The following is a 23,345-nucleotide window of genomic DNA, read 5'->3' as shown; positions in this document are numbered from 1 at the left end:
GCCCCGTACTAATGGTATATCTTCCTACATATTCATCTTCCTTGAGTGTTGCTGGTCACATGTTGCACTGCATACTCAATCATATCACCAACAGCTAGTACGCTTCTGCGTTCATTTGAGTCTATTACCATAAGTCTGGATTGCATTGGCCAGTACCTGCTCTGTCCGGTCGGGACTCAGAGAGTCCCACAGAATCTTAGACCTAGCATATCCACACAACGTACATGTGGAATCTCCATCTAGTCTTGGAGAGGTTAGGCCCATACGACGTCGTCAGTATGTTCTCGTTACAACAACTTGGCCAGCCAATTGCTTGTGCTCAAGTATGGTATACTGTTGCCGCAATGCTTACATCTGCCCTATGTGTTGGACCTGTCTCTGAGGCCTTCTGCACAGTCTGCACTTGGTCCTCATATGGTGTAACCCTGCTTCAATGATCTGTGCTCATGCGTCTCTCCTGTCATGCTATATCAGTTGCCTTCTTCAGTGTGATCTCTTTAGTCTCAGTCCATCGCCAGCACTGGTCGGATTTCCAATGGTCAGCCACTCACTATCTGTCGATGTCATCCATGCCCGAGTCTATGTATCTTGCCATAGGCACTTCGCTTGGGTCTTTGTCACTCACATTGATCTTGACGTGCTGCCTCCAGATCATCCCTCAGCAGCTCATTTTGGGGGCATCTTACTGATGTACACAACATTCCTGGATTGTAGTACAGGTTGATATCTGTCCAGAGAACAGTGGCTTTGAGACGCTACTAACGTACTCAAGCTCGCCGCTTATTCCGGCATGGTATACAGTCTCTGGAGTCACATCAGAGTTGGGGTGGATACCTCCGAGGCCGTTGTGAGGAGGCTTCCCGGGTTTTCAACATCGCAGCTCTCCATAGTCCCACACCCATTGGCAGGCTCACTAATTCGATGACAGGGTATACTGGAGTGACACGGAGGGCGGATAATGCGCAGTCTGAATGCATGGATCTTGTATCTTCACGCCACCACTGGAGAATGCTTCTTGAGGAACTGTCTTATTACCACTTGGTGATGAATCTGGATGTTGCGTAGTTCTATACCTTGCGCCTTCCTCCTCAATGGTTATCCTATGATGACTGTGTCGATCAGCCATATAACGGTACTTGATAAGGTGGTCTCTGTGATGTCTGATTGTGTTGGTCGGCAGCTGAGTCCACCCACTAGTCTTGACGTAACTTCGCTTCTTGTACTACCATCCGCCAGTTCTCCAAGTCGAATGACATCACCCGCTCATCCTCACATCGTGATCGGGCGGAGTGATTAGACGAGTGTATGTCAACGTCATATCTTTTACATACAAGTTGATGTCATCCGATGTAAAGTGACGGGTGCTGAGATGGTAGTTCCACTCCTGAACCTGTACCCGTATCATCCCTTGTGATTACTAGGCCTGAGAGGAGAGGTGAGAGATTCATAAAGCTTTAGCAAGAACCAGCAAGCGGGACAGTGCATCACTGGTGATCAGTGGGTTCTACTCATCTGAATAGAGATATCTAGTGCAAGCGGCTACTGAAGTTATCTTCAATATATGGTGTGATAACCCTGACATTGGTAGTTCTTGAGGAAGGTCCTTAAGTGTCTGTTGACTTTATATAACAATTTAGTGCAGACTCATGCTGAACGGCACACGACATTCACAGATTCCACGTGATAGCGGCTTTGAGCTCGTAAGCTTTACCTAGTCCAATAACCCAGTGCTGTAGAGATCAGATTCGGTCTGTCTAGGACTTTGAGTCTCTGGGTGGACTCGCTCCTATCTATGCAGCACTGCGTGTTTTTGAGCCTCTGGTGTTGTTTCCCAAATGCCTTCTTGAGCTGATGCTATAGTATGGCCATGTGGATCCTGTAGCTTGGCAGCTGTGATGCTGATAGGAAAACTTTCTAGTTTGGAGGGACAGGTTATTGGCCGGTAGTTGGACGTGTCTGTCCCTTGGCAGGGGTTGTTTCTGATCAGCACTGCCTTCCTTGTGTTAGCCATTTGGGTGGGAGCTGCTGCTAGCAGCTGGTTCATCTGTGCTGCTAGCGTTCATGCACTGCGTTAGTTTCTTTAGCCAGTTAGGTGTGAGATCATGTCTTGGTCCAGGTGCTGTCCAGCTCTTCATGTTCTTGACCCGCTGTGATGTCTCTTCTACTGTGATGGTGACTGGTTTCTTTCTGGGAGATTGCTGTGCTACGTTCTCAGGTCCTGCAGCACTTTGCACCTGGTGTTATGAGTTTCTCTCTCCCATATGTTCTTCAGTACGTGTCAGTTTCTGTGCTGCTGGTGGCTCTGCTGTTGTTGTGTTATGTGCACTGCATTGGGGTACACTTGAGGTTCTTTGGAGAACAGGGACATTTACTTTTTTGGCTCTGCTCTCTAGTGTATCTCTAGGTAGCCTGGAGCTTGTAGTCTGTAGCCTTTGTTAGCAGTCTCTAGGGCTTCAGATGGAGTCACGTCCTTGAGTATTCTTTTCAGTAGCGAGTCTTATCCTTAATCTTACCCCTTCTGTAGTTTCACCAGCTGAACTATTCTCTCCGAAGATTGCCTTGATCTATCCTCCAACTCATTTTCCCAGGTGGGTACATACTGTTGTTCTCTTGATGTGCTAGCCAGCTCTCGGATTACACGAGGATCTGTAGCTATACCATTCATTGTTTGATTATGTGGTAGTAGGGATTGTATGAGGGCTCTATTGGCATCTTTATACTATCCTATTCCACGAGCCTTGGTATCGGTCTTGAGGATTTGACTGTAGCTAGTTCTTCCATGATCTCTATGCCTCAATCAGCTGCTGTGCTCTGCATCGGAGGGGTGGCAGTGAAGTTTCAGCTTCAGGTGTGGGCTGCACATCCCTTGTTCTTCCAGGTCTTCATGAGTCTGGATGTATGTGGAGTTGGTCTATCTACAGCGTGAGAGAGCTCTGCTTTACTATGTTGAAGCAGTTGGGGTACAACTAGCTGTTTTGTCAGTAAGTGTGGACATTGAAGATCTTTTGTCCGATCCATCAGTCCCTCTCATACGTTTCATATATCCCTCTCATTAGGTCTACTGTTGTAATAGATTCCTCAACTTCCAGGTTCTCTTTGTCTCGTCATGAAATGGTTGTTCCAGTAGCCCACTTATCGTCAGATTGTCTGTTCCTCAATATCTGGCGCGGACCTTTCGTTATCCGGGCACTCATCGAGCGGCATGCTCTCTAGTTGCGTGTCACACTCTCATGATATTGAGGTAGGAGTGCAGATGGAAGCGAGTTGAGGGGCTACTTTCTGCATTTTGCCCAAGGACCCCTACGGGAAAGTTGGGTACCAACCAGGATTTGAACCCCGGTCTCTCGTATCAAAGGGCGGTCTCCCGTATCAAAGGGCGGCGCTCTTAACCACTACGCTATCCAGTCGCACACGTGTGTGTGTGTGTGTGTGTGTGTATATATATATATATAAAAAAAACAAATACTATCATATAGCTTTGAAGAATTTTTGTTCACACTCTAAAATAAAAAGATCTCTTGGGTTTTTTTGTGTCTTAATTATTTTAAGCTATTTTTACAATATAGGCTAGACTTTTTCAATTTTAACTTTCAGGTCATATCCTAGAAACTCTGCGTAGGTAAATAGTCCCACTGAGGGGCACTAACCCTGATTCTGTATTCCTGCCGTCTCCAGTTACATATACATAAACTTAAAACTGACATGTTTTCAGAAGTGATGGACAAACCTCAGTGTCAGGAGATTTTTCTGTTTAATTATCTATCAAAATTGTTTGGCTTTACAAAATTAGGACCGGATTCTGCCACCCCTAGGCTGTATCTACACTGCATAGCTATGTTGGCACAACCGCTGAGCGTAGATGCAGCTTACACTGACAGAAGGGATAGTGTAGGAATGCCACCTTACCAAACAAAGCTAACTATGTTAACAGAAGCATTCTTCTGTTGATATAGCTGCATCTACACTGGAGGTTGGCCAGCACAGCTTACGCTGACAGTTTTGTCCACAGACTTAGTGTGGTTGGCAGATTTTGTCCCTTTAGGCCTTTGAGATCATGGGAATTTGGGTCTTCCAGACCTGGGTAAAATGAGGATGTTCAGAGGCATGTCAGAGTGAAAAAGAAGCAAAAAGGAAACTGTTCAAACTGAGTTTAAATTTAAGAAAACTTGATTTGTTAGGAAACTCAAAAAGAACTCCGCTGTAGAGGGGAGTAGTGTTTATGCAAATAAACTCCATGACTTCTGCATTCCTCAACTCTTAATATTCGAGATAAGTGTGTTCATTTCTACTTCTGACCGTCACCATACCACCCTAAGACTGAGGTACTCTCCTGAATAATTCTTGGTTTGCGGATGGGCTGTTACAGCTTGTGTTTTGTTTTCAGACAAAAGAAATAAGTTGTTGGATTGGTGGGACTGGGCGGGCTTGGCTTCTTCCCAGTAGTACTTGTATAATGGCTGCTCCTGGCGGCAACTGTTCTGCTCCAGCCCCATATTTTTTTTGGACTTGACTTATTCATTCCTGTCCTTGAGTTGTCAGTCATGGAGTGCCAAATATTTTCTGCCCCTTAAAGACTTTTCCTAGCTGAATGATATACAGTCACTTGGAGAAAAGCTTGGCTCTAGACATTGTGGGACTTGTTGATGGCTCAAAGCATTCCCAAAATTCTGACTGGGGAGAATAAGAAATAAAGGGGACTACTTCCTTCTGAATAGAAGGCAGTTTCTTAGGCTACACAAACAGCACTCACTGCTTCCTTGTAACAGCAGCCAACGAGTTTCATGTTAACTGCATCTAGTCATCTTAAAAATATTAATGTTATTCCCACATCTTTATAATATCTTTATAATATGAATTGTAGCAGCTCAAAACTGCTAAAATATCATGGCAGACATTGTCAACTCTAATTAATTATGATAGTTGTGATGATTAGTTTTGTTAATTCTTCGTTTGCTATTTAAAAAAAATTCAGATGTAAATTAGGATCTAATTTAAAGCCAACAAAGAGAGGAAGCTGAGAGTAAACTCCCCAGTTGTATCCTTACGGCATCTTTTGAATCTGTCTGCAACATATATAGTACCATGTGGCAGAAGTCATTAAGTATCTTTTAAATGCCCAACATAATGGGGTGTATGTGTAAGTTAAGGATGTTAAGCTATAGATCTGAACATATTCACTTATATGAGACCATAAATGTATGCTTGCAAGTTTTTGTGGTTTATTTCACATATACAAATAGTTTTAAGAATAAAAGTAGCTAAGTGCTAGTGGTCTGGGAGTGATTTTCCTCAGCAGTTATTCCACAGTGGTTTTTTTTTCCGTGTTACTTATCTATTTCTTATGCATGCTCTCATTTTTTCCCCCCAAGAGTTTCCAATATACAGCAGCAGCTGGCCTTGCTAGATAATGAATCTTGGCCAGGAATGGCTGAGGCGGACAGGGACCGTCTTCAGCTCATCAAGGAGAAAGAAGCTCTCCTTCAGGAACTGCAGCTCATCAGTCAGCAGAGACGATCCCCAGAATACATTGCACGTTTGGAGGAAGAAAAAAGGCGCTTGGAGGATGAAATTCAGCAGGCTCGGGCCAGTTCTGCTCAGGGGGCCACTGAAAGGTTTGAGGACTTAACAAATTATTTTCTTATCTACCATAGGATGCAGCTGCATAGATTCCAAGTGAAGAGCTGATGCAGTTTACCAGCTTTATATGAGATCAAAGCGCTACAGTGGTTATTTGTGCACTTTGCCTACAAAGGGATTGGGGTCCCAATCAGCCCTTCCTGACCATGCCACTGTTTAGATCCAATCTTCTGAAAGCTTTCCTGTAAGCGGTATTAGAGTAAAATTGACAAGACTAGTCACTTTCCCTTTTCCTATTCAGACCCCAAGAGTGCAGCAGAACTGATAAGAATCATGTCAGTTTTTCACTTATCTTTGGAAAAGCTCTGAGCTGCAAAGACACGCCATTGAGCTACTCAGGATGAAGGGGAACCCAAACAATGGTGACCCGAGATGATGGGGATAGCTGGTTGGCACCTGGGGTTAAGTTAGAGTGATTGAGGTCAGTCCCCAGAAACAGCAGAGACATCAGAACACAGAGACCAGCCCAGCACACAGCAGTAGCCTCAGGACTCAGAAGTTTAAAGATGACCTTTATGCTGCAGTTGTACACATCTCTTTCCCATTGACCTGTGCAGTGTACAGTTGGCTGGACCCAAATGTGGCCCTAAGATTTTGTTGAGTATATTATATAAAAAATTTGTGTATCTAAAACCAATATGAAGCTCTCTGTTATTAGAAAATGAAAACATTCTTCACTTGGGGGAAGTATTGTTCATTTCAAGGTGCCATAAATTGTCACTGAATTTAAGGGACAGACTAGAATTCTGGTCAAGTATGTCAATAAACTGTGCAATATTATAAAATGCCTCCAATTAGGGACAGAGCTTCTGTCTAAAACTCATTTCTCCTAATACTCTAATAATGCTGCTAAGCTTTATGGTGAACTTTTTTCTTACATCAGAGAAAATATTTCTACCCACTTAGTTCTTCCATGCAAGCAGCTAGCATCTCTGAGAGGTTTTTCCAGATTTTCTGTGCATTCTTTTGGTTTTTGTCACAGGTTGAGACATGAATTAATGGAAAAAAAGTCAACTTTGACACTTGAGGGCACTACACTGAGCAATATTAATACAATCTTGTCTAAACATTAACACTTACATTGATTAAGTTGATCTTTATAAATAATTGAAAATGGCCCCATATCCGAGTTTGTAGAACTCTATTTGGCTTGAACAGGGTTACTTCAGGCAGTAAATCCAAATGGTGATAGAGAATTCACAGCTGATTAAATAAATACAGTTGATGTTTTGTATGACATTATTTGTGATTTTTGCAATATTGGCACTCCAGCCTAGAAAATGACAGAGAAGGGAGTTCACTTTACACTGCAGTGTAGTAAATTTTATTTGTTGTTTTTGGGATCTCATGTTAGGTAGCACATACTGTGCTGGCAAAAAGAGCAAGCTCTTTTTCCATGTCGTAGTCCGTGCTGTGGAAACCAACATTCCAGGGTGACATGTGATATTTCAGATTCTAGCAAGAAATTGAGCAAAAGTTAGCACAATATTTAAGGATGCTGTATTTTTTATAATAGAGAGAACACCACCAGGACTAGACTAATTATTCTGTCTGTCGGAGACAGAAAACATTTATCATTGGAGGATCTCCTTCCATATCCCCCTTCTTCCCCCAGCTTGCAAAAAAGGGTTGATGTTTAAGCACATTTAATAAGAGTTCTGTTGTTACTGGTTTTAAAATGTAATGTTAAGCACACAAAGAGCTAGCATAACTTAAAACTCATACAGAGAACTACACGGGCTTCAAGATTATGCTGTGTAGAGTAGGTCGCTTTTTCTTTTTTCTTAAATAGTCTTAACTACTCATATTATAGCTAACATTTAATTTTTAATTTCACTCATCCAAAAGATTCCCCTATACTACCCTCTCTGTCAAAACCCCTGCATCTTATTAACTGTTTTTCCAGTCAAGGAGGGTTTGATGGGACTTTCTTTGGAGCCAGAAACACTGCCCTTGGCTAAGTCAGAGAGCTCTGGACACCCACCCCTTTGTTTCCCTGCATTCCAAATATCAGCCAGCTTGGGAGCCTTGAGGACTGAGGAAGTATCAGGTCTGGGCTGCAGCATGGAGACATATTATGCTAATAATATGCCAAGAAACAAAACAAATTATCCCCCTGATTTTAATCTGTGGAGTGAAAGGTTTTAATTTTGGAGGTAAACGACTAAAACTCCAGAAAAAACATAGAGAACTGGTAGAGACTAAATGGAGGGATTGGAACAAATGCTGCACACTTTTAAACTAAAGTTTAATAGTTTCAAAATGTAATCAGGGTACCTTACAAGCATATAGTACAGGCAAAGTTATGACGACTCCGTTTGTGTTCGGGTAGTAATGCTGAGTAATTTGGCTACTTGCTTTTGTCTGGTAAAGAAACAATAATGGTCACTTTTTCCTCAAGAAGAAAGAAGTTTTTATCATAGAAGCATTTAAAATGTTAAACTAACTTCTGTTTGAAGGAGAACAATACAAGAAATATATTAACAAACATTAAAAAATTACAATTACAGTTTACTACAGTAAATTCACTCTTGGTGCATTACTTGAAGGTCAGTTCGATACTTATCCTTTTTCCTCATGGTTCCTTACTCCACTTCTGCCACAGTATATCTGAATGAAAGCCAGGATCACAGAGTTTGGTGCTAAACTGCTTAACAGAACAAAAGTTCCCCAAAAAAATTTTTCCTCTTGAAGTTTGACTTTCAATCTGTATGGGTATTTGATGTACTTCCACGTACTTTTTCCTGCAAAGTACAGTTAAGTGACAGTTTTCTCTGTTTTACTTGAGCTATGATAGTTCCTCCAGGAAGAAAAGAAGTCTTACTGTTTTTAATCAGCTGCTCCTGCCTCTTACATGTCAGCTTAGGTACCTTTATGGTTGGCCTTGGCAATTTCTGTTATATACCTTCACCACCATAGCTCTTGTGTTTTCTTTTGGTTCCTTATTCCTCGGTTACTGCAGTTCTCTAAGTGCTATATAAAGCTCTCAGTTCCTGTGCTCTCAATGGGAGTTCTGTCATGGCAACACTGTGTATTGCCCTAAGTGAACTAATTCTGTTGTTAAAAAAGGAGTCATTGTTTACTCCCAATACAACAAGAAGTGTCTCTTCTTCTGTGTTTGGAAAGCTCTTAGCACATTTTGAGCACTACTGCAATATAAACAAAAGAAGAAAAATAATAATTGCAATTTTTAATTATAGGATACTGTTACAGGAGAAGAGAAATTGTTTGCTTTTGCAGCTGGAAGAAGCTACTCGTTTAGCTTCCTATTTACATTCCCAGTTAAAAAGGTGAGTTCTTTAGATAAAATATTTTTAAAAAATTTTAATAAATTTTGAATTCAACAGGAAAAAAGTAGAAATACAAACAGAACAGACCATTTTACTTTTTCATACTACTTTTGTATGCTTGTAATATAAGTAAAGGATGGGCATTGGTTCCTACTGTGTTGATCTGTTTTCTTTAAGTACATTCTGGGCACTGAAAGGCATTCACAGCTTGCAGTTCAGCAAAGTATTTAATGTGTCGTAAATTCAGTGGTTTGGATAGAGTGTTATTAAAAAGGAGAAAAGGATTTTTCACTTTTAATAATAGCTATCAGGACTGCCTGGTTTGAAAGTTAGAGAGATCTGTCTGTATAATATGTGGAAAGGAGAAATACAGCTGAACCCGTTTTATGATTGTTTTTGTTTTTAAATAAAAAATTAAACACAAACAAGATTAAGCCTTTAAACTACGCATGACAAAAGACAGAAAATTCAGTTATATTCAGGGTGTCATTCATAAGCCCATATTAGTGATTGCTTGTTTCTTAAGCATTGATGGTCTCTGGTGCTGTAGCAGAAAACAACACAGAAGACAGGATAAATAGACAGTACAAATCAGACATGCAACTCCTAGGTGACAAGAGGAAGGTAAATGGAGAGTCAATATATAATCAGGGAGGCAGCATTTTACGAACATGGTCTATGTTTTGTGGGAGAAGGTAATTTTGAGGAGGGATGTCAAAGAAGAAACAATAGGCACTTGATGCACTGGAGTTTGGGCTAAGAAGAAACAGAAAAGGTAGTGATGCACCTTCCCAGCATCCACTATCAGAACTGTCTCTTTCCAATCTGCCAGTTTTATGCAAATCTTACAATTTTCAGCTGGAGGAAAAACATGAGTACAGTGGCAACAGCAGCAAGACAACCACTACTGTTACCCACAGTTCAACCAACCTCCCCCCCTCCCCCAAACTCTGAAGAGAGAGAGGGTCCATTTCTGGCATAAAAGGGTAAACGGAGTAGTCAGAAGTGAGAGAGAGAGAAAATGCAAGAGGATAAAATGTGCTTGGAAGGTTCTAAGAGATTCGCTACTCTGACATTCCAAGTTACACAGAGTAGGGGTTTGCATGCTATGGAGGAGACAGAGGATGTCACCCTCTAAACATGAAGATGTTCTGAGATCTACAGAAAAATCCTACAGGGTTGAGAGCATCTCCGCGAGGGATCAGCCTCTTGGGATGGCTCTTAAGGACTCCTTACCTCACCAGCACACCACCTGCAGGAGCCTAGCTCCTGTTGGTTCACACTTTACCAGCTGCTATACTCTTATCTCCACATTTGGAGAGTGGCAGAGGAATGGGGCTAGTGCTGAAATTGCAACTTGAAAGCTCCCACAAGCTTTTCAAATGGGAATTCTGTGAGTTTGCTTGGATATAAAGCTGTATAGAGTGACTGTTCCCTTGTTCTGCTGATGTCCCCCACCTCTTGAACCAAGTTATTGGACTCAGTTCAGAAGCAACTGATTGAAATATAATGGCTTATGATACACAGGAGTTCAGACTAGAGAACTAATGGTCTCTTCTAGCTTTAAACTCCATGAATCTATGACTTTTCCTCACCAGTCCTCTCTCTCTCTGGCCACTTTTCCACCAAAACCCACAGAGAACCATCTGCTGATTTGAGGAAAGGGATGTGATTTTCTTGCTCCACTTCTCCTTTTTAGACATGCTGACCTAAGTTGGTTCTCATTTATACTTTCATCACCTTTAGCCTAAAGGCAAGGGAGGAGAAGAAAGATGGCCCTTAACCTAAGTATTACAATGCTGAATGCATGTGAAAACCTCTACTTTAATGTGAGTTGTTATTTTTCTATCTATGCTGTGTTCCTAGCTATATAATTCATATATTATTGGATCTTTTTCTGTTTTAGTTTATCTGCTAGCACCCTCACAATGTCTTCTGGCAGCAGTAGGGGATCACTGGCATCCAGCCGAGGATCACTGGCGTCCAGCAGAGGGTCTCTAAGCTCTGTCAGCTTCACGGACATCTATGGCCTCCCACAGTATGACAAATCAGACAGTGTTACTGACTATGCACAGCATCTGCGCTTTGACCTGATTCCATTTGATTCACTCAGTAAAGATGTGCAGTACTCTGATTCCACTGGACATTGTAACTTCAGTAAACAAAGGAGGTCCTTGGATACTCCTCAATCCCTGGCATCCCTGTCATCACGGTCCTCCTTGTCATCATTGTCCCCTCCAAGTTCCCCTCTGGACACCCCCTTCCTTTCTGCTTCTCGGGATTCTCCACTTGCCCAGATGTCAGAAGGATTTGAGGAGATAGCGGGTGTAGGAGCCCTAGAAATGCGCAGAGCTCAGGCCTCGGTTTTGGGTGATGATGCCCAAGGAACAACTTCATCACAGGTGTCTGCTTACCCCGTGGATGATGAAGGACTGCAAGAAATGGGACCACAGCTGGCAAACATCCAAACTGGTGGAGGTGAGTTTGATTTCTTCATTACCATTTTATCTCACTAATCTTCAAGGGATAATGAAAAACACAGGAAAAATGTAAGCATGGCATTATAATAGAAGATATACATCTGCTATCAGTTCAGTTTCTTCTTTTAATTTAATTTTTTAAACAATTATACAGCTGATGTTAACTAAAATATTTTTTTGTTCAAAGGTGAAGTGCAGAGAATGTTTTATATGTAGTAATTTTTTTAGACTTTAACATAAATTATTAATGGAAACTTCAGTACTTTTCTGAAAATATGCCAATTTTGTTGGTTAAAAAAAAAAGGCCTGCGTATTTACCTTTTAGGAAAAATCCTGAATGAGAGAACCTGAACAGTCTTAGACTGTGCCAGCTGATATCACTTCTCTCTGTGTGCCAAACACACTTAGTAATAGCAGTAAGTTTGATGGAGGGACAAGGGGATGCAACGTGAACTGTCTGAACTAGGAACAAACAATGAGAGAACACAAGTAACAGCAGTAGCTACCCCTTTTAAATCTGCCTGGTTCGTGCAGATTGCATGCAACTGTATGAGGCAGGCAAACACAACTGGCTTGTAAGTCTATGGCGTTACTGTATGCCTTGATTTGTGTGTGCATGGTATGTAATGTCTATATGTGAATGTTATTTCGGCCAGAATTGGGGTGAATGGGTGCTCCCCGGCACCTATTCTGTTTACATGAACTGACACACATACAGGAGTTTAGGGGGAAGACAAACAAGTGAGCTGGTTGAGACTATTAGGGATTTCCAGATCTTGAAGTATAGGAGGGGAGCGGCAGTTATTCTTACAGTAACTCTACTCTAAAATCTGTGGTTACCACAACACACTTTCAGAAATATATACCATTTGTACTGAAATAGGTACTATTCCACTTGTATTGCAAATGATCACAATAGATCATTCATTATGGGTGCTCCCCATATATAAACCATTACCCGTTGTCTTTGAGAACTCATGGAGGATGGGTGAGGTGCCAGAGAACTGGAGAAGGATGTGCATAGTACCTGCCTTCAAAATGAGGAACAAATAGCACTTGAGGAATTATAGACCAGTTAGCCTAACTTCAATACCTGGAAAGATACTGGAACAAATTTATTAAATACCTAAAGGGTCCAAGGGTTATAAGGAAAAGTCATCATGGATTTGTGAAGAACAAGTCAGACCAAACCAACCTAATTTCTTTCTTTGACAGAGTTACTGGCTTAGTGAATTGTGGGGGGAAAGAGGGGAGAGTTGTAGATATGGTCTACCTTGATTTTAATAAGGCTTTTGACATAGTCCTACATGATATTCTCTTAAGTAAACTAGGGAAATATGGTATAGATTAAATTGGTATAACGTGGGTATAGAACTTGTTAAAAGATCATATTCAAAGAGTAGTTATCAATGGTTGCTATCAAACTGGGAGGACGTATCTGGTGAGGTCCTGTGTGGGTCAGTCCTGGGTCTGATACTATTCCATATTTTTATTTCTCACTTGGATAATGGACTGCTTATAAAATTTGCAGATGAAACCAAGATGTTGAGTGTTTGCAAGTACTTTGGAGAACAGAATTCGAATAGAAAAAAACCTTGACAAATTAGAGTATTGGTCTGAAATTCAATAGAGACAAGTGCAAAGTACTACTTAGGAAAGACAAATCAAATGCACAACCACAAAATCGGGAATAACTGGCTAGGTGGTAGCGTTGGTGAAAAGGTAATGCAGGCTATAGTGGATCACAAATTGAATATGAGTAGGGCTATATTAAATCGCAGAGAAATCACACATTTTTCATGGGTTGGTCACTGCATAAATAACAAATTTTGCAGATGCGTTCATACCATGCCATCCTTACTTCTGCACTGCTGCTGGCGGCTGCACTGCCTTCAGAACTGGGGGCCCAGCCAGCAGCCAGCACTCTCTCATCGTCCAGCTCTGAAGGCATAGGGTAAAAGTATATGGTATAGTATAAGGTACAAATACACAAAAGACCAGATTTTGTGTGGAAGACCAGATTTCAAGGTCCATGACGCATTTTTCATGGCTGTGAATTTAGTAAGTCCCTAGCTATACGTAGTTCTTAGAAATGAAGACCTGATTTGAGTGCTGAGATAAGGAAGGCTGTAATGGAGCTGGGATGCTGCTTCAGTTATACTCTTCTTCCCACCCCATGAAGTTCTCTTTCCTGTCTTCTCTTTTCTTTCATTTAAACATTCTTTTCTGCTTTTGTCACTAGAGTGCTTCCTGTTGCACTGTGTTCACCTATTTTTTCTCTTTGTATAGCGTGCAGTGTTTACACTGGAAGTAGAAAAACAGTACAAGGCCGAAGATTTCTGGTGGTGTTCATTTAAGCTGCTTTTAATGTGTGAATTTTAAAACAATTATTTAGTAAAAAATGGTTCCCCTTTCACATTTCTTGCCGAGGCTCTTGACTCTTTTGCACTCTGTAAATTGACTGGCTTGGATAGTTTGCATTCTGTTTCATAGCGGCTGTTTTCAAGCAGCATTTCTCAAAGTTCACAACAGTTCTTCAGGTGGTATGTGAACCAATGAAGTGAACTGATGGAGCATATACCACAGATTGGAACTCTGGGACTTAGAGCTAGCTTTATGATTTTAAGTTCTTGTGCAAAGCGTTTGGTTGCTGCCACCTACTGGTGTCGTGGCATAATGCAAAGGGAACAAATTGTAATTCTGACAACACTGCAAACAACTTTCTTAAATATTCAAATAAAATAAAATGTGTAGTAATTTTGATGAACTTTATTACTCATGGAAGTGGGGGAGGAGCCAACAGTCCCTTGTTTACTGTGTGCAGCCAGTGTGCAAGATTTCTTCACACAATGTCTTGTTTATGCACCAAAATGTGGACCAGCACCTCTGCTGCTCCTCCAGTCTGGCATCTCTCCTGAGAATATACTAAGAATTGTGCTAAAATATGTGGTGACTTCATGATGTGTACAAAACCTGACTGAGCCATGGAATTCAACTCACTTGCAGGAAGAGGCTTACAAAGATCACAGGGGGGAAGAAATCATATCTGAATAGAACATTGTTTTTCAACTTTTACATTTTTTCCTGTCTCCTCTTCTGTGAATTTTAATTTAAAGAATTTCCATCACTAATTTTGTTAGTTTAAGTTATATAATTTAAATATAGAGGGAATATTTTGCTTTCTTGTAAAGAGGGATCCAAAGAGAGAATCCATATCTACAACCCTGAACTTTGGGGAAGTTTGGATTTAGATCCAAAAGTCACAGCTCGCCCTTATCTCTACAATGGGCCAAGTTAAAATCCTTGCTCCAAACATTGCCAAACTTGAGGAAAATTCAGATCCAAATACAATTATTTAGGTATATAGTTTCTATTAATGTCTAAATAATCTTTTGCATAAAAAGCATTGGCATAGATTGAACAATTGATTTATCACCATGTGCTTTTCATTTTGTATCTTGTTTCTCATGCGGCACTGCAGAAAAATTAACTGTAAGTGAACCTGGAATTACTTATGCTGGTTTTGCCTGTAATGCTTAGCGTGTTTTTGTGTGTAGTGTGTATGTTCTGTATGACTTGCATGTGGAGAAGAGGGTGGCTGAGCTACATTTGATTTTAGGTATCACAATATATATGTTTAATCATCATGGGATACTTAAGTTTTTGCTATTTCCGCTAAACATTGTATTTATGGCTGCGGATGACTTCTCAGAAAAACTTTTCTGTAAGCTTCAGCTTTATTATATCTTGATAATGCCCAACAGTGCCATTGCAGATTAGAGTCTATTTATGTCCCCATTATAAGTTTATTTTCTGGAGACAGTTTAACTCTGCTATTAAAATGCATTTTGAGCTGATGCATAAAGTCCAAGTTCATGAAACACGGGTTACATTCTCAAAAATAGCTGGTGATTTTCGTTCCTTGGTTATTTAACAGCTAGTTTGAGACACCTTAAAAAGTCCACTTTTTTAGATAGTAGATTCTCAGAACTTTCTGAAACCACGTCCGTTTAAGGCATATCAGCTGACCCAAAATCGAGTCATTTCTGAAAATGTAGGTCAGTATTTCATATCCAAATTTCTAAGATAAGGAGTAAATTAGAAGAGATAAGATGCTGCCTCTACACTAGAAATACCAAATTTTATTTTAAATAAAACTTTTCAGTTTCCAACTCTGTTTGACTAAAACCTGTGGTAAATCCCATTACATGAAATCCAAAACCTGATGTTACTTTCTGGTTGTCAAGCTATTTTTCATGTTGATTTTCTAGTCAAAGGCATGTTCTGACATTTGCCACCTCTCCCAAATTCTGTGGGATTTTCCTAATATTATCAGGTGTTTCCGTGGCCTCCAGATAGCAAGAAAAACATTAGTAAATTGCTACATTGTTGTTACAACACTTTTTCATGACTTTACCATGTTGCATTTTGAGATCAATTTTTTGCTCTGGACAGATTCCAAAAGATGACAGCCAAAGCAGAGACCTTGCAAAGTTCCTATCATAGTTACAGGGTTTACTTTCATCTCCTATATCCACACAAGCCATCCATGTAGTGAAAAATTGCACCAGTGTAACTTGAGTTGGTGTTTAAACTGATACAGTTACATGGGTGCAAAAGGCTCTTTGGACTCTTTATTGTGTTGTAAAAGTGGCTTATATCAATCCAGCTGAAACTGTTCCTTATTGATTTGAACTAATCCAAAGTAAGATGTTCTTATACTAAAATAAGAGTGTCCATTCAGCCTTTTGCACTGGTTAAAATGTACTACTTTAATTTCACACCTCAAATTATGCTGATGCTACTTTTTCATGTAGACAAACCAAAAAATAAAATGAGTAGCATAAAAAAAAAATGTCACGCAGCATCCTGAAGGCCTCATAGTGGGGTATTATGCAAACATCATCATAGTTTGAATTTCGTTTCTTCAGTCCTTTGCTTCCTCTAATTAACTGGAGCTGAGAAGTTTGCTTGTATTTTTGGTAAGGTTGAAATGCATTGTGTTGCATAATGATCTCTACTGGACAATTGAGATGAGAACCAATGATCCTGGAGAGCTTAATTCTTTCTTCAAGCTCAAAGCCACTTTTGCTGATTTAGGAGTAGATTGGGACACTCCTGATTGAAGGTCAAAATTTCCCAGGTAGATATAGCTAGCTAGAAACATTAGATTTGGAGGAGGGTAGACATGGCTTGTTATCAGTCCACAAAGGCAAACACTTGGATCCTCTTGCATCTAGTTCAGGGGTCGGCAACCTCTGGCATGCGGCTCGCCAAAGGGCTGCGGGAAGCAGCGTGGACTGAAGGATTTGGTGGCCATGGCTTCCCACTGCCCCCATTGGCCTGGGACAGCAGACCTCAGCCAGTGGGAGCTGCGATCGGCCAAACCTGCGGATGCGGCAGATAAACTGGCCCGGCCTGCCAGGGTGCTTACCCTGGCGAGCCGCGTGCCAGAGGTTGCTGACCCCTGATCTAGTTGATTGAATTCTATATTCTGCACAGGTCTTTTCACCTTTTGCAAGTCTCAAAATACATTGTTTTCTTAACGTTTGAGTTTGTAACGTATATCAGGCTTCCAATGAAGTAAGTCATCTAAGTCAGTGGCTCTCAACCTTTCCAGGTTACTGTACCCTTTTCAGGAGTGTGATGTCTTTTGTACCCCCAGGTTTCATCTCACTTAAAAACTACTTGCTTATGAAGCCAGACATAAAAATACAAAAGTTTCACAGCACACTATTACTGAAAAATTGTTTACTTTCTCATTTTACCATATAATTATAAAAGAAATCAATTGGAAAAGAAATCAGTTGGAATATAAATACTGTACTCACATTTCAGTGTATAGTATATAAAGCAATACAAACAAGTCATTGTCAATATGAAATTTTTGTTTGTACTGACTTAGCTAGTGCTTGTTACATAGCCTGTTGTAAAACTAGGCAAATATCTTGATGACTTGATGTACCCTTTAGAAGACCTCTGTGTACCTGCACTGGTACATGTAGTGCTGGTTGAGAGCCATTGATCTAGGTGACAGCTCAACGCTGTCATGAAGTTGTCCAGTAGAAGCTTGAAAAACATGATTAATTTAATCCCAGCCAAAGTTTTCTGGTGACAGCAGGTACTGATATTTGAAAACCAGTAGCTGCGCACATGCAGTAGTAATTTGAAGGCTTTCGTGAGCGTGGCGTTATGGCCCTCTTCATATTACACTCAAAAGGGGCTGAGATTCACCTTAGTGCAGAGGATCTGCCCAAGGCCTGTGCATCATGTATGCCCAGCGGTGTGCTAGCCCTTTGCACACAATATCCTTCATGAATATTAATGTTTTACTGGCATTCATTAAAATAATCCTTAGAATGCACTTATTAATTAATTGTGCTATTTGTTTGTCTTGGATATACATTATGTACTTCATCGTAATAGGCTGTATGCTTTAATCATTTTTTTTCCAATATACTGTCCATTACCATCCATGCATGTGCAAAAAAACCAGTTGCCTTAAAGGGTTGTTTGTTGCAGTTTGATGCACCTCAAAACCACCCCTTGAAATATCTCAGCATGGATAGACAGGGGAATGATGTTTCTATTTTCCCCCACTTGTGAATGGCACATCTCACTACTCACCTTCCTTAAAAAGTTTTTAGTTGCTTTCTTGCTTTCTGTTTTAATTCTGCCTTTGACGGAAAGGAAATTAAGTTTGGAAAGATCATGTGCGATACCTGTGCAATGAGGAAACACTTAAGTAAATAGTTTGATATCTCTCAGACTCAAGACATGGAATTTCAGAACATATTGGGCCTTTTGAATGTGTGGAACTTTGCATATGCACTCAGTTCTTGAGCACTGTCACTTGTGCATGCCCATTTGAGGTTCTACACTGCAATCCTCACTTGTATATGCAAAACTATTTTGCATACATTCTGTTGTGTATCTTATGATATGAAAGTGATTGTCCATACTATTTTTGTTTGTTGAGTTTGCTGATAAGGGGTGGGGAAAAGGGAAATGTCATAATTTTTTTTTTACATTTTCATCATTTTTCAATTTTTTTTTAATTTAAAAAAATGGTCATCCAGCTCTTCTTGTCAGGTTCAGATCCGTTTTGACAGTGTGCCTCATGCTGCAAGTAGAAGCTGATGCTATGGTCTGATTAAGCCAGTTTGATTTGTGGTTGGAGAATTAATATTTAAAAAAAACAAATAAGAACCCCATACTACCAACAGCAAATTACTTCCTAAATCTTTCCTTTTTAGCTAGGCTAAAAGAAATAGGCATTATGGATATTTCCAGTGTGTCATGTATTTATAAAAGGATGGTTAATAGGTAAATCCTACTATTAGGATATAGTGTGCATATATATGCTGGGGTGGAGGCAGTTTAAGGCTTACCCCATTGGTGATGGCAGTTCTCTCAGAAATACATTGCATAGTGATGAGATCAGTTTATATATTATCTTGTTATGGAGAAATTAGCCATTAACGTGCTTCCTTAATTCTCCAGCAAAGTAATTCCAATCCATTTTACATATTTTTCTAAGTTGCAATAATGTTCCAGCATGTATAATTGTATTTACATCAACAGTATGTTTTTTGGGCAGTTTGAGATATTAAATTTGCTTTTTATATAATGCATTGTGAGGGACTGCCTCAACCTGACACTTTCTTTAATTTTTTCCCTCCGCTATAGCCGTAACTCTACGCGAAGACAGTGCAAGAAGGTCGGCCAGGCGAGCCAGGCGAGTCTCAGCATGTCTATCCGATTATTCACTGGCTAGTGACAGTGGCGTGTTTGAAGCTTTAAGCAAAAGGTCAGGTGTATAAATGCACAATAAATTGGAAATGTCCTTTTTCTGCCACATAAAGTCTGCAAAAATAGTTTGTAAATTTCTAAAATAGGTATTATTTTTTCTTATTGGATACATGAAATGCCTAATACTTTATAATGTAAGAATATTAGGGTAAAATGCTTTAGAAAGAATGGAGGCTGGCTACGTGCCATTCCACTGTCATTTTCACAGGTGTTAGTACGTCACTTCCACCTCTGTACCACTCCTGACAACCTATAAGATTTTTTCCCTTTTAGTTGTAAAATGCTGCTTTTTCCTCTTACTGAATTATTTTGGCTGTTTCATCCTGTCCTAACACCTTTCTGACTTCAGCATCTATCATCATGTATTTTATTTGTATTTTATCAACATGAAAACAATATTTTACAAAATACTATTTACAATTCTGGAAACAGAAGGGTAACAAAAATGATTAAAGGGAAGGAATAATTGACTTATGTGGAGAATTGTAAAACTAAAATGAATAGTTTGGCCAAATGATGATTAAGGGGAGGATGTATAACAATATATATGTGTGTAAATACTGTAAAACAGCAATCAAGGAAAGAATATCTGGGAAAAAATCATTTTAAAAGTGACATCTCGTGGAATAGTTTTTCCAGAGAAGCTGTAGAAGGCCCATTCCTTGAATCATTTGACACTGGTCTAGTGTAACCACTGTAGAACATAGAGCTGAATGTCCTGTAGTGGCAGGAGCCTAGCTATGGGTATGTCTACATGGCAGTAATACACCTGTGGCTGGCCTGTGTCAGCTGACTTGGGCTTGGGCTGCAGAGCTATAAAACTGCAGTGTATATGTTTGGGTTTGGGCTGGATCCCGGGCTCTGGAACCTTTCCTCCTCACAAGATCCCAGGGCCTGGGCTGGAGCTTTTATGGTCCTGCAGGCTGAACCCTGCTAGCCTGACTCAGACTTTTAAGGTCAGAAGGGACCATTATGATCATCTAGTCTGACCTCCTGCACAATGCAGGCCACAGAATCTCACCCACCCACTCCTGTAACAAACCCGCTAACCTATGTCTGAGTTATTGAAGTCCTCAAATTGTGGTTTGAAGACCTCAAGCTGCAGAGAATCCTCCAGCAAGTGATCCGTGCCTCATGCTGCAGAGGAAGGTGAAAAACCTCCAGGGCCTCTGCCAATCTGCCCTGGAGGAAAATTCCTTCCCGACCCCAAATATGGCAATCAGTTAAACCCTGAGCAAGTGGGCAAGACTCACCTGCCAGCACCCAGGAAAGAATTCTCTGCTGATGTGGGCCAGCCGTGGGTGTTTGCCTGCAATTTAGACATACCCTAGATTTCCTAATGAGCTTTTCCCATGTTTTCTGATTTGCAATATTTCAGGTCACAAAGCTTGTATCCATTTTTTTGCGTGTTAAATGGATATAGCCATTTTGTTCATAAAATAAACCCCTCTAAATCAGCGTGTGGTTTACAGTTGGCTTTTTTTTCCCCCCGTGTAGGAATGAGGATGTCGAAGACCCTGTTTACAGTGAGGTTGTTGCTAATGAAGAACCACAAATACATGTTGGATTCCTGTAAGTAATGATACTTGGGTTCTTCAGTGGATACTGCCCAGCAGGATTCTCCTTCTAGGGTCTTATCTGTTAAGCTTTGAACACTGAGGGCAGTGGTAGCTGGGTGTGGGTATGAACCAGGCCCTTACTGGACATCATGCACCAACCACTGCAGTATATTAATACTACCGTCAGGTGTTCCATTCAGTTCCCTCTACCTTAGTTGGCAAAGGAGCACTTGGTTTGCTGCACTTTTTCCTCCTTCCAGCTGTTTCCAATTCTTGTGTGAGTAAGATGATGAAGATTTGTCTCAGTGCATGCGATCATTCTCTGGCCCCTTAGTGTGGCATAAAGCACAGTGGAAGACAGGTTTAAGGCTGCCTCCCACGTATTACCTTGCAAGCCCTGGTACTGCAGGGAGGGCTGGTCACAGCACACACTGCTGCAAGGATTTCACTGTCACTATATGACAGCCATGGGCACCTAGACAGGCCACCAAGTCTGTTATGTCTGAGGCCTCTCAGCCCCCAGGGCAGTCCTCCACCTAGTCTGCGAGTTCTGCTCTGTGCCTCTAAGAGGTGCAGCACAGAATCTCATCTAATAGATTTAACTTGTTTGTTCAGTTTTCAAAAGTTAACTCTTATTTATACAGTGCGTGAATTAGCGAAAGAATGTAGACCATGGCAAACTGCAACTGACATTCAGATGCGTTTATCAACATAGTTACACTGGTGCAACTCTTAGTGTGGATGCAGTTACAGCAGTGTAAAGGTGCCTTGCCCCTGTATTAGATCATTCCCCTTCTCATATGAAAATCACTCTAGTGGCATAACACACCTTCATGCTGATTCAACCTCATCTACATTAAGGTGGTTGTACTGCTCTAACTATAGCCATATAATGAAAGCAATACAACTTTGGTGGATAGATAGCCCCAGTTGTAGCTGAGGGTTGGCAGCGTGGGAGCAGAGGTGAGATTTTTTTTTTTAATTTAATAGTACTTGATTCTTATATTGTTGGTTCTAATAGATTCTTTAGTGTAGTATTATAATAAAATTGTGTTTCTCTTATAAGAATGTGATACCCAGAATCAACAGAGTTGATTGCATATCAACAGAGTTTTAGCTAATTTCATTCAACCCCATGAGCATAAAAGATTTATCTTATTCTAAACAGAGCTGTTTTTGTTCCTTGTAACGCTTTTATTCTTCCATCCAAATTTGGCAAGCCAAATACTGAGTTCTGCTAACTTGCTCAGCCAATTTATTTTTTCAGGCATGATGGTGAAAGCGAATGTCTCCTAGTCCATGTGTTAGAGTTGAAGAACTTTACTGGTCCTGTTGTGAAAGAAGGCTGCAAAATGTAAGCTCAAATATCACCAAAGGTCTGATTTATTACAGATTGTTGCTTATTTTGTTCCCCAGCCACAAATGTGTAATAAATCTGGCTAGATGCTGTTTGTATAAAATAGTAGAGTATTTGGGGAAGAATGAAAATTTGGTACATTTTGATAGCCATCTAGTTTGAGGGGTGGAGGAGGGTTGTGTTAATATTCAGGGACATTAACAAGTGACCATTAAGGAAATAGTTCTCTTGGAGGCCCAATCATGGCAACCTTTACTCGCATAAGTAAGGATTTATGACGCTTAACTAAGTGTAATAATCCAGCTGTAAAGCCCAGGAGCACTGTGTACTTCTGTAGGTTTTGCAGCTATAAAGACCATTTGGGATAGAATCCATAAACTAATTTAAACAAAGAAATTATCTGACAGAGTTTCAGAATGAGGAATTATAGTCTCTCTATATCTGGTCTAATAGCATTACAGTTCATCCCTTCCTTCCATTTCTTTGCCACAATATATAGAACATATACCTACATTTATAATTAGGTGTATTTACAATATTTCTTACCCAGTGATATAGAAATTATATTTCTGTTTTTAAACATCAGATGAAACTTAGCTGACAATATCTCTCTAAATTAATGACAAACAATAGGGACCATGAAAATTCTGTTGTCTGGTTTTATTTCTGCCCAAAGAACTTACCTGGAAACTTTGGAAAGTTGATGTACTGTAGAATTGTTATGACTGTTGTAAAGTAAATCATTCCAATGGGATTCTTGATATAACATAAGGCCTCTTGATCATAAAGCTTGTTCCTTCCCCTCTTGCCCCTCTCCCCAAAGCTACAGCTAAAAATAATTTCAAAATAAGTTGGGTCATTGTCCTAATGTTAGTCTGTGTCATACATAGAATACAAAGGTTTGGTTTTCTTGGGAATAGAAGGGGATGGTAAAGAGAAGGTGATCATCTTGTATTGTTCAACGCATTCTCCTGTGTAATAAGAGAGGTTTTGATAGTCTCTGAAGAGAGCCATGTATAGTGAAAGTCATCCAGAAAGGTAGTGACTACTAATTTGGGCTTGGAGTTTCATTGGTGAAAGAAGCAGGTAATGGATTGTCAATCGTAAGGCACTCTCTGTGACTTTTTTTTTTCTTTCCCTCCCACCTAACTTTTCAAGCAAAACTCCGGGGGGGCTCAACAAGACATAATAACAGTAGCTATATTGTAAT

The 23,345-nt window shown here is 40.3% G+C and overlaps 1 protein-coding gene across 2 annotated transcripts in view; it reads left to right on the top strand.

Moving 5' to 3' along the window:
• The window catches only part of WWC3 (WWC family member 3), a 181,995-nt gene that overhangs the window by 136,817 nt on the left and 21,833 nt on the right, over positions 1–23,345 (top strand). For both annotated transcript variants that reach the window (XM_032779753.2, XM_032779752.2), the window contains 6 exons: positions 5,370–5,612; positions 8,838–8,927; positions 10,834–11,405; positions 19,097–19,217; positions 20,717–20,791; positions 22,046–22,132. In XM_032779753.2, coding sequence (XP_032635644.1) covers positions 5,370–5,612; positions 8,838–8,927; positions 10,834–11,405; positions 19,097–19,217; positions 20,717–20,791; positions 22,046–22,132 — 1,188 coding nt within the window. The remainder of the gene's footprint in view (positions 1–5,369; positions 5,613–8,837; positions 8,928–10,833; positions 11,406–19,096; positions 19,218–20,716; positions 20,792–22,045; positions 22,133–23,345) is intronic.

This window comes from Chelonoidis abingdonii, chromosome 1, assembly GCF_003597395.2.
Source record: "Chelonoidis abingdonii isolate Lonesome George chromosome 1, CheloAbing_2.0, whole genome shotgun sequence".
In the NCBI taxonomy this organism is placed as follows: Eukaryota; Metazoa; Chordata; order Testudines; family Testudinidae; genus Chelonoidis; species Chelonoidis abingdonii.
Note: the sequence above shows the minus strand (reverse complement) of the source record. Positions and strands in the feature narration are given on the sequence as shown.